Source organism: Carcharhinus amblyrhynchos, chromosome 20 (genome assembly GCF_965287045.1).
Source record: "Carcharhinus amblyrhynchos chromosome 20, sCarAmb.v2.hapA, whole genome shotgun sequence".
In the NCBI taxonomy this organism is placed as follows: domain Eukaryota; kingdom Metazoa; phylum Chordata; class Chondrichthyes; order Carcharhiniformes; family Carcharhinidae; genus Carcharhinus; species Carcharhinus amblyrhynchos.
In genome coordinates this window covers 38,074,287-38,086,632 of record NC_137343.1, presented here as the reverse complement: position 1 = coordinate 38,086,632, position 12,346 = coordinate 38,074,287, and the positions used below count along the sequence as shown (strand labels likewise).

The following is a 12,346-nucleotide window of genomic DNA, read 5'->3' as shown; positions in this document are numbered from 1 at the left end:
CCTAAAAAATATCATCCTTCGCAATGAAGGGGTGAAGTATTCTTTTAAAAATATATCCTTTGTTCTTATCGATGAGGCTGACAGCTTTCACTAACGTCACCCCATGAGTATCATTGCCTGTCTAGTCTGAACTGTGCGGTGGACAGGGGAACTGGGCTGATCCAGATAACAACAGACATTTCCAATAAGCAAAGTGAATGAGCTCCAGTCCATACAGCGGCTAAGTATAGCAGATGGTCAATTGAATCTACAACAGCCTGCCAAGCTACTCGTGGCCTACAACGTTCTGACCTTTCGTTTCAAAGACACAGGAGAGAGAAAATATACGGGGAAAACGCACACTTACTTGTTCAGAGTTTTCCGGGCGGTGATGCTGGCGACGATGATGCTCTCTGGGCGGGGGGTGGCCACCGCCTTGAAGGTTCCCTTCCAGAACTTTTCGAAGAGCTGTTTCTCGCCTTGCTGCACGCTGGCCATCATCTGTGAGCTGGGTCTTCCGGAGGGGGACACGATGAGGAGGGAGCAGAGCTTTGTAGGGGGCTCACTGGCTCACACACACACAAGCATACAGACAAGCAGACAAACACATATACAACACACACAGCACAGACATACACACACACACAGCACACACACGCAGCTGAGGGCAGGGAGCTGTCCAGCTGCTGAACCACTCCACCTATCTGTTCTGTCAGAACTGTCGCACAAAAACAAAAGACAGTTTTCCTTCCCCCGCTCCCCACAGGAGTGTCCCACTCTCCCTCCCTTGAGCCGGTTCGGCGATGCCTATCTATAGCAGTTACTACAGGGGGGGAAAAAAAGGGGGAATCAAGCGACTTTCTAATCAAAGCGAGAGCTGCTTTAGCAGGTAATCACCAATGGGTTGGCAATACAAGAGCCATTGCTCTGTCTGGCGGGGGTGGGGAGTGGGGAGTGGGGGGTGGTGGGGAACACTGAGCAGCTTGTAGCTAAGCACCTGCTGTCAGTAAAGGGCTTCTTCAGAACACAAAAGCAGCAGCAGCAGCAGAGTGCATTCAGCATCTAAGCTGTTCCCTTGTTTTGTCTCATTTAGTGTGGTGACGTTGGAACGGGCTTGGTCAGCTGAGTACAACGTCTCTTTCCCCTCCTCTCTCTCCCTTTCCCACTGACAAAAAGCAAAGGCTGCTGCTTGCTGTATCTACATAACAAAAGACTGCAGGTTCCCGAGAGCAGGTTTCGCGTGTGCCTGACACAATGCCCCAGCAGCTGCATTTACAAGCAACCCCTAAGCATTTCAAGCCCACATAGACTGGCTGTAGGAATCAGTGGCAGAGAGGCTACATCTCCTTTGTTCAGAGGCATTCCTTTAGATTTGATAGCCAGTCTTGCTCCCTCGCTGTTGCCTTCTGTCTACAGCCTGCACCCTACACAATGAGAACTCCCTTGTATGCACTTGGAGGTTGATGTTTTCAGGCATTGCATGGCATTGCAAAGCTAAACTCAGCCTTTGTCGCCACTGCTGCCAACTATAACATGAGGAGCAGACATTTCTCATCTTGAGTTACCCAAAATATCGCTCAGGGACATGGTTTCAGGGAGTGTGAGGGGAATATCGAATTGATGGGATGAGGGGAAAAGGGACAGAGGCCTGTTTTGTCAGTGGTTACAAGCCAGAACCATGCTGATGGTTGGACATCACTTAAAATCTGCTTGGGTGAGCTGACCCCAGGTTAGTAGTATTTGATTTGTCTGATCACCAATTTGGGATTTTTAGAAGGCTCAATGCCTCACTAAAGTAAGCCTTGCACCACTTAAGCACACGTTTGATTTGGAAATTTTAAAAAATGGCATATTTCTACAAATTTCCTGTACCAGGTATGTTCTGCAAGGTCTACCAGATTCATTAATGCAATGGTGAAGTGGAACAAGTGGGGGGCCCCAAGACAAGTCCCCTCCACTATTACTGGCAAAAAAGTTTCCCTGGCAGATGCTGCAACAAACTGAGAACGTTAACAGCAGAAGCATTATCTCCAGGATGCAGATACAGTGCTGGAAGACCATTAGATGCAGGGGTAGAACTAAACTATTTGGCCCATTGAGTTTGCTCCACCAATCAATCATGGCTGATAACTTTCTCAATCCCATTCCCATGCATTTTCCCCATAACCTTTGATCCCCTTCCCAATCAAGAATCTGTCAGTCTTAAGTACACTCAATGGCCTGGTCTCCACAGTCTTCTGTGGCAATGAATGTCATAGATTCACCATCCTCACCTTGGTTCATCTCCCCCTTTACTCTGAGGCTGTGCCCTTGGATCCTAGTCTCTTCTATTAATAGAAATATCTTCCCTACATCCATTCTATTCAGGTCTTTCAATATTCTGTACACTTCAGTGATATGTCCTGCCCCCCATCCTTGTAAAGTTTATCAAATACAGATCCAGAGTCTTTGAATGCTCCTCATATGTCAAGCTTTTCACTCTCCATTCACCTGACGAAGGGGGTAACCCCGAAAGCTAGTGAGTATATTATCAAATAAATAGGTTGGACTAAAACCTGGTGTTGTCAGACTTTTTACAAGCTTTTCATGCCCAGAATCATTCTCGTGAACCTCCTCTGGACCCTCTCCAAGGCTTTCATTAAGAAGCTTAATGACCTGACCTGAACAACAAAGAGAAGAATGATGCCTTTCTTTCCCTTTTTCTCGGGTTGAGCCTTGCCACTGCCCCTATATCTGGCATTTGAGACCCAGCCACACTCTTCAAACATTTCCGTCTCTTAAAGCTTCCCCAATCACAATGGGATATTGCAATCATCCTTTCTTCTCATTCTAATCACATGCTCAGGCTGTAGCTGCTTCCCAAAGACAAAGCTAAATCGGATAGCAATTGGAAAGCATTTCACACTTTTGCTTGACCACATTTTCACTTTGGAGCCATGTGGTGTGGCTCAGTGGTTGCTTTCTTTCAGTAGATTGTACATTCAAATCCTATTCCAGAATTTTCTGGCATGTAAGTCATGATCACACCTTGATACAGCACTGAAAGGTTGCTGCAGTGTCAGTGGAGCTATCCATCATTGAAATGTTAACCTGAGATGGGATACTCTGATCATCACCCTCTTCCCTGCAGCATGGTTCTCTGCGGTGGGGAGGTGGCCCACCATGGGCTGGTAGTTGGATGTTTAGGTCTTATCCCTGTCAATGGGATTTTCCACTGAATCCACCCTCTGGTGCCAGGAAGCCTGGGTGGAGGTTGTGCCGCCAGCAGGGCTGGAAGATCCCGAAAGTGGGAATATCCTGCCCAATTTTTCTTTTAGCATCCCGATGATTTTTCTCCAGAGTCACACAGCAATGTCTTGGAAATTGATCTTCAATTCCTGGAGACTCCATGTCAATCCTGGAGGGCTGGAACCCTAATGCCAAGGTATTAGCTGGATCAGAGCAGCTCAGCTGCAGCCACCACAGCATCTCTCGGCAGGTCAGCCATCTCAGGCTTAAGTTTCTTCAGGTCATTGACCACAAGAATCTCAGAAAACTGAGCTAAGTTGCAGTTTATCTATTTCTTCAACCACTTGTCCTCTATGATTAAACTGAGATGCCTTTTCTATTGATAACATTGTCTGCAGAGTGCTTCTGTTGTGGGTGTGACATATTCAGAATGGCATGTATAATATCGGTGGGCCAGCAGACAGAAGTGTTTTATTGGTGAGGAAATGGCCTTCTTCAAAAGATGATCTGAGATGTAATTGAGCAGTTAGGGGCAAGGGAAAGAGCCATTTGCAAGGATTGATGGTCAATGAGATACTGTCATATAGCTCTAGCTTCAGGCTGATATTGTAGACCTCCTGCTGCAGTGGCATAGGTGCTGGAATGGACCTTGCAACCCTCTGAGCCTGTCCTACCACTCAGTTGGAATGGATGGTAAGGCGGCACAGGGCTTAGCACTGCTGCATTACAGCTCTAGGGACCTGGGTTCAATTCCAGCCTTGGGTGTCTGTCTGTGTGGAGTCTGCATGTTCTCCTGTGTCTGCATGGGTTTCCTCTGGGTGCTCCGATTTCCTCCCACAGTCCAAACGTGTGCAGTTAAGTTGATTGGCTATGTTAAATTACATCCAAAGATGTGTAGGATGGATGGATTAGCTATAGGAAATGTTTGGTATTACACAGATAGGGCATGGGTTAGGGCCAGGGTAAAATGCTCTGTCAGAGATTCAGTGCAGACTCGATGGATTAAATGGACTTCTCTGCACTGAAGGGAGTCGATGAACCCATGGTTCAGTTAGATCATAGCTGTATACTTGCCACCACTCCGGTTTCCTCCACAGTCCAGAGATTAAGTGGATTGGCAACGCTAAACTGTCCCCTAGTGTCCCAAGGTGTGTAAGTTAGGGGGATTAGCAGGGTGAATGCATAGGGTTACAGGGATGGGGATGGGTGGGATGCTGTTTCAAAGAGTTGGTGCATAATCAATGGGCTGAATGGCCTCCTTCTGTACTGTTAAGGATTCTATGGTTATAACACCATAGCATACAAGGCCAATGCTGGAAATGGGATTGCACTAGATTGGTGTTGGATGGCTGGCACAGACAAGATGGGCAAAAGGACTTTTTTTTGTGCTGTAAAACTCTATGGCTAAGAAGATGACTATTAATCTGCCTTTCTTTCTAGATTCCTCAGTACTCTAGCTCAAGAAAGCTCTATCAAACTCAGTCTTGAAGTTTGAAGGCACAATATTTTCGAGATTTCCACTAGACTTTGCTTGAATAAATGGTTTCTTTTTTTGTTTCCAAGTGGCCAGGCTCGAATTTTAAGATCTTGCCCTGTTGTTGTGGATTTCAGAACCTGAGGAAATCCTGCGTCCTCTAATTCCTTGGTTTCTTTGGCATTGTATGGTGGATGGTCTTTTTGATCTATCACTGACAATGGCTGTAGCCACTGTAGGGCAAAATTATGCAGGACTTAGCGAAGGACCAACTGATCTCAACACTATCCAAAGTATTGTACTGTAGAACATCCCACGCCAGTTCAGGTAACAAACACTGTGGGTGCTCAGACGCTGCTGTGATTGAGCCCTCAGCCACTGTTGCATCTGATCTCTTGTTGGCTTTGGATTTTGGAGTGGGGGCGGAGGGAGGCAGGGGGGTGTCATCCACCACATCTGAAGAGGACGTCTCTCTCATCCTTGGCTCCCGCTATGCAATGCGGTACTCCACATTAAAAGGATGGGGAGCGGAAGAACCATTAGGGGAATTTTCCCGTCCTGCCCACCATGGGAATAGTAGCAGGTGGAGGCGCAGACCATTGCAAAGGTCCTCTGGCCCCAGGCAGGAGTTTCCCATTTTGGAGTGAACACGGCTAGAAAATCCCAGCCATTGAGCTCAAATAAAGGCCTCTTTGAAGCAGTGATCCAATTATTTCCCCTTATTTTCTCCAAAATTTTCCCTTTCCAAGTATATATCCCAATATCTTTTGGAATCTGCTTCCACCATCCTTTTGGACTATGATCTGAACAATTCACTTCCTAAAGTCATTACAACGCTCTCTGGTTCATTTGCTTAGATCCTCTCACTTCTTGTGACAAAAAAAAAACTCCCAATTGGTTCTTTTTTAAAACCCTCATAATTTTGAGCATTTTTATTAATACTTTCTTAACCTTGTCTGCTTTAAGGAGAAAAACTCAGCTTCTTCAGTCACTCAGCATAACAAAATCCATAATATGACAGGGGAATGCTGGACTGCTGAAGAATGTTACCAACCTAAGGACAGCCTAGAAAGTAGCTGGACCTCTGCACGTAACACTGCCAGAGATCACAGGCCATGGGTATCATGGTAGTGAAACTCTGAATGTGCCAGGGTTTGGTGACAGTAGCCTTGCTGTCTACATGCGGAGATAATGTGTTTGTGGAAATCTTAAAATGGCTGACTACCCTGCAACCCTTCTGGAATTCAGAAGAATGAGGGGAGATCTTACAGAAACATATAAGATTATGAAGGGAATAGATGAGATAGAAGCAGGGAAGTTGTTTCCACTGGCGAGTGAAACTAGAACTAGGAGGCATGGCCTCAAAATAAGGGGAGCAGATTTAGGACTGAGTTGAGGAGGAACTTCTTCACACAAAGGGTTGTGAATCTGTTGAATTCCTTGCCCAGTGAGGCTACCTCATTGAATGTTTTTAAGGCAAGGATAGATACATTTTTGAACAGTAAAGAAATTAAGGGTTGTGGTGAGTGGGCAGGTAAGTGGCGCTGAGTCCACAAAAAGATCAGCCATGATCTCATTGAATGGCGGAGCAGGTTCGAGGGGCCTGATGGCCTACTCCTGCTCCTAGTTCTTAATCTCTTAACCCTTGCCTATTGATTCCTGGGCCCTATGGAAAACATGCACTGAGGTAATTCACTTTGTATACTATCCATCAGTGACCTACTTTAGGGAGGAGTATTCTCAATCAGACTAGTATTATAGATGACTTCAGCCTAAAGTGATCACAATGCAGGGATCCATTTATTATGTACGCACCCCTAAAGTAAGCTGCACGAGGTGGGCTTAGTAGCCTGAACACTGAGAATTCTTTATTGTCGATGTGCAGTGTTCCACAATCAGATTTAAGGCTGCTTAACTGAGTCCCACAGTGGGAGGAGCTAACCCCCCAGGGGTCACCTGACTAACACTCTTAAAGGGGCAATATGCACCCCAAATCCGTACATTTGATTTGATTTGACTTGATTTATTATTGTCACGTGTATTAACATACAGTGCAAAGTATTGTTTCTTGCGTGCTACACAGACAAAACATACCGTTCATGGAGAAGGCAATGAGAGAATGCAGAATGTAGCATTACAGTCATAGCTAGGGTGTAGAGAAAGAATAACTTAATGCAAGGTAAGTCGATACAGAAGTCTGATAGCAGCAGGTAAGCTGATCTTGAGTTAGTTGAAATGTGACCTCAGACTTTTGTATCTTCCTCCCGAAAGAAGAAGGTGGAAGGGAGAATGTCCGGGATGCATGAGGTCCTTAATTATGCTGGCTGCTTTGCTGAGGCAGTGGGAAGTGTAGACAGAGTCAATGGACGGGAGGCTGGTTTGCGTGATGGATTGGACTACATTCACGACATTTTGTAGTTCCTTGCCGTCTTGGGCAGAGCAGGAGCTGTGCCAAGCTGTGATACAACCAGAAAGAATGCTTTCTATGGTGCACCTGTAAAATTTGGTGACAGTCATAGCTGACATGCCAGATTTCCTTAGTCTTCTGAGAAAGTTGGTGGACTAACTATAGTGTCAGCGTGGGTGGACCAGGACAGATTGTTGGTGATCTGGACCTAAAAACTTGAAGCTCTCGACCCTTTCTACTTCATGTGCATTGATGTAGACAGGGGCATGTTCTCCTTTACGCTTCCTGAGGTTGATGTCAATCTACTTCGTTTTGTTGACATTGAGGGAGAGATTATCGTTGCCACACCAGTTCACCAGATTCTCTATCTCATTCCTGTACTCTATCTTATTGTTTGAGAACTGACCCACTACAATGGTGTCATCAGCAAATTTGAAGATCGAGTTGGAGAGAAATTTTTCTGCACAGTCATTGGTGTATAAGGAGTATAGTAGGGGGCTGAGAACACAGCCTTGTAGGGCATTGGTGTTGAGGATGATCATGGAGGAGGTGTTGTTGCCTATCTTACTGACTGTGGTCTGTGAGTTAGGAAGTTCAGGATCCAGTTGCAGAGGGAGGTGCCGAGGCCCAGGCCACGGAGTTTGGAGATGAGTTTTGTGGGAATAATGGTGTTGAAGGCTGAGCTGTAGTCAATAAATAGGAATCTGATGTTGGTGTCTTTGTTATCTAACTATTCCAGGATTGAGTGCAGGGCCAGGGAAATGCTGTGGACTTGTTGCAGTGGTAGGCAAACTGTAGTGGATCCAGGTAGTCCGGGAGGCTGGAATTGATTTGTGCCATGAGTCATCTTTCAAAGCACTTTGTAATGATGGATGTCAGAGCCATTGGTTGATAGTCATTAAGGCACGCAGCTTTGTTTTCCTTAGGTACCGGCATGATGGTCGTCTTCTTGAAGCAGATAGGGACCTCAGATTGTTGTAAAGAGAGGTTGAAGATGTTTGTGAATACCTCCGCCAGCTGATCTGTGCAGGATCTAAGTGCACATCCAGGTACCCCATTCGGGGCCAGTCGCTGACCATGGTTTGACCTTAAAGAAAGCTGCTCTGACATCTGCAATGGTGACCCCAGATATAGGTTCACTCAGAGCTTCCAGGTTGGGGGGCATGCTCTTGCTGACCTCTTGCTCAAAATGGGTGTAGAATGCTCATCAGGGAGGGGTGCGTTGGAGCTGGCGATTTCACATGCCTTCATCTTGTATCTACATACATTATAAACATATATTGCACCATTAGCCTTAACCACTCCAGGCAATGTGGGATGTATATCTCTTCCTGCGCTGCTCCTCACTAAGGTTCAGGTTACTCAGTGTGGCTCTGTTGTTCCTTTGAAGCAGTTAGGTCGCCTCCCTCCTCTTCGAATGAGATCACAGAAGACCAGCGTGTAGGTGCATCAAGTAATTAGGAAAACCAATAGAATGCTTTTGTTTATTGTGAGGGAAATTGAACACCAAAGTTGGGAGGATATGCTTCAGTTATACAGGGCAATAGGGAGACCACATTCAGAGTACTGTGTACAGTATTGTCACGTTATTTAAAGAAAGATGTAAATGAGTTGGAAGCAGTACAGAGAAGTATAATAACTCCAGGAGTCGGCTGTGCTTTTATTACACAAATGGAAATAAACAATAACCACAAGGCTGTGGTGAACACAACAGGCCTGAACTGGGACTATCGGAGCCACTCAGAGTCCTGCTTATATAGGGCTCGGTAGGTAAGTTCCGCCTGGTGGGCTGATCACTAGTCCTCAGGGAGCTCATATTCAATGAACCCGACTGAGAGGTCAATTAATGATTCCCCATGCAGATCATGGGGGGTTATCACAAGGTTTATCATACTGGAATGGGAGGGTTGTCTTATGAGGAAAGGTTGGAGAAGCTAGGCTTGTATCTGATTGAAATGAGAAGAGTGACTTGATTGAAACACATGAGGTGCTGAGAGGTCGTGAGGTGGAAAAGGTTCGCCCACTTGAAAGATGTTAAGAAGCCCATTTTGATCAACCCACTGGCCAGCCCCACCGTTCCAAGATCTGGCCGCCATTTTACAAGGGCAGCCAGATCTCTGTAATCGGACCCACCTACAAATGAAAAGGTGTCCCCACTACTAACCAGGGGAGCACCACCCCTCACTAAAGAAGGGCATTCTCACCCCACCCTCACTCACGCCTGCGGTTTCTGACGGAGGGAGCGGTAAGTTTGTGCTGCAGAATGGAGTGCTGCAATGTTTTAAAATCCTGCCAGGTGACAGAAAGGGGGGTGGGGGGAAGGGCGGGGAGTGCGAGGGAAGGGTGCGGGGACAGGACTGTGCGGAGATTAAAAAGTGAGTTGGCCACTTCAGCACTCTCACAGCTGATGGGTAGAAATGCCAATGCTGATCGCATGGCTGCCTGAAATCACCATGCCAGGGGTGATCTGCAGGTCTGCCAGGGCTGGTAAAGGGGGCAGTCCAGCCACAAATGGCTGAATCTTACCAGACAAACGGCAGTGTTGTTTCTGGCAAGAAAACTGGTGAGTTTCTCTCCAGATCTTCCCACATTTTACCAAAAAAAACCCAACCGAGGATGTGTTTCCTGCTGTCGTGCGAGGAAAATGAAGGGCCTGAACACAATCCAGCTGCTCAGAGATTGGGGCGTCATCTTTAAAGATGGCGCCCTGATCATAACCTGAGTAATCTTCCCCCCTGTCCACCATGGAGGTCTCAGAGACTCAACCACAACCCTGCCACCACCCCCCCCCCCCGACCCCAATTGGAGTTAGCCTCTTCTCCATCCCTGGCTCACACTTCCCTGGATTCCATCCCCCTGCAACAGTCTCAGCTGGCACCTATCTTGCACCCCCATTCCTCCACTCCCCCTCTTCCCCAATGGACATCACTGGTATCTTCTGTCCTTTCCAGACTGCCATTACGTGTGAAAGTATCCTCCCTCCCCAGTGAGGCTCCACTGGGCTCCATCTGTTGATACAGATTGGTACTGCCAGTTTGGCACGAGTATGCCAACCTGTGCCAAGGGCCAGGGCAGGGGCATTGCCAGGGCACTGCCTAGCCAATTGCCTCTTCCCCAGGGGGCTATAATTCCCTTAATGCTTCTGGAGAGACCCCACAACAGGTTCATACCTGTGTCAACCCATTGTAAACCACGCAGATGTCAGCACAGTGTCAATATATGGCGGGGAAGTCAATATCTGGTGAGGGGAAGCAGGTTAATGATGTTTAAGCCTATTCAAATGAATGCAAAGCATGATGAATGAATGAGAGGCCAATGAGGGGCAGGGAGGATCCAAAATTGCATTCTCACCAGCAGCCCCAAGCCCATTGCATACCCAGGAACCTTGAGTGAACTTTTCTCTACAGCCTGGCAGAAGCAGAGGGGTGAATAGCACTGGGCATACCTCCTTGACTGCCACTGAAGCCCATGGCAACAGGCCAGGTGTCACTGCCAGGGTGCCAGGCAACGCACCATTGGCACTGCCCAAGCATGTGGCCTGAAAGGCCTGAGGGGAAATGGGATCCGAGTGGGGGAGTCCAAAGGGGAAAGAGGGTCCTGAGTTGAGAGTCTGAAGGGCAAGGGGGGCTGACTGGGGAGGCTAAAGGGGGAATCATAGAATCATAGAACCCCACAGTGCAGTAAGAGGCCCTTCGGCCCATCGAGTCTGCACTGAACACAATCCCACCCAGGCCCTACCACCATATCCCTACAAATTATACCCACTAATCCCTCTAACCTACGCATCCCTAGACACTGAGGGTCAATTTCTTAGCATGGCTAATCAACCTAACCTGCACATCTTTGGACTATGTGAGGAAACCGGAGTACCCGGAGGAAACCCACACAGACACGAGGAGAATGTGCAAACTCCACACAGACAGTGACCTGAGCCAGGAATCGAACCCAGGACCCTGGAGCTGTGAAGCAGCAGTGCTAACCACTGTGCTACCCTGCCACCCCAAAGGGGCCTGAATGGAGGGCCCAAGGGCAAAGAGGGGCCTGAGGGGCAAGGGGGGGCGGAGGCTGAATGGGGGGCCTGAGGGTGAAAGGGGGCTGAGTGGGGGGTCTGAGGGGGAACAAGGGTTTGATGAAGTGTCTGAAGGGGAAGGGGATCAGGTCCGGTACACCTCACACCTGCACGGTGTGGGGGAAGAAGGATGACTCTCTTTGCTGAGGGATTTGTGGTGCTTCCAGAGTCCTTGGCTCTACCACGCCAGGTCTGTATTTGTGACAACCAGCACAGAAGCCCACTTGCTGCAGATTGTGCCAGGGAGATGGGTGAATAGCGAGAGTGATTTGAATCAGGCTTAAAGCCTGCTAATTATATGTGAACTGGCCAAATTGGATATTTATAGCCCATGGGTGGGAACCCAATGGGGGCTGGCACGTCTGGTGGGCAAGTGCTGGCAAATGGGATTAGGTGGGCAGGTCAGGATCTTTCATGCATCAGTGTAGTCCCGATGGGCCGAAGGGCCTCCACTGTAGTATTCTCTGATTCTGAGACATGATTTTAAAAATATATTTACATTTACAGGCAACTCAAAATATACGAATCCTCTCTCAGTGACACATCTATCGAGACACACAGGCACCAAGGTTCATAAACAAAACCTAAATGAAGCTGAAACATTTTTACCTTTCTTACAGACGATATATAAATTCAAATCCAAATTATAATGGTTCGGAACATCAGCAAGTAAATCTCCAAACCTCCCGAGGCCTGGAGTGAGTGAGTAAGTGCCAGTTGTCACGGATATAGCAGGACAGAGACTATGTAATGTGAAGCAGCCTCAAATGGAAAGGGATATAGAAGTAAAGGAAAAAAGCAATGTTTTAGCTTCACCAGGATTTTAGGAAGGACAAGAAGACAGAGTTAGGAAGAGAAACTTGAGAAGTTTGGGCTTTCTTACTAAAGCTGTAATAAGTGAGTATGCGTGAGAATGAGTTTATGGGCCAGATTTTTTCCACCTCGCTCCTTCTGAAACCGGAAATCCCACCTGAAGTCCACGGTCTACATCTCGCCCAATTCCCGTGGCAGGCAGAATGGTAAAATTCACCCCTATGTGTTGTGTGTGTGACGGTGAGTAAGTGACTGAATGCGTGAGAACATGAGTGAGTATATGTGTGAGAGAGAGAGATCTGAGGCTGGGAATGAAGAAGACGCACACACAGGTTACTCAATGCAGGGACCCATATGTGAACGGCATGGTGGCATA

General features: G+C 47.3%; 1 protein-coding gene across 3 annotated transcripts in view; it reads right to left on the bottom strand.

The window, feature by feature from the left end:
- The window catches only part of srrm4 (serine/arginine repetitive matrix 4), a 350,732-nt gene extending 349,833 nt beyond the window's left edge, over nt 1-899 (bottom strand). For all 3 annotated transcript variants that reach the window (XM_080208425.1, XM_080208427.1, XM_080208426.1), the window contains exon 1: nt 347-899. In XM_080208425.1, coding sequence (XP_080064551.1) covers nt 347-480 — 134 coding nt within the window. In that variant the 5' untranslated portion in view covers nt 481-899. The remainder of the gene's footprint in view (nt 1-346) is intronic.
- Between the last annotated feature and the right edge of the window lie 11,447 nt (nt 900-12,346).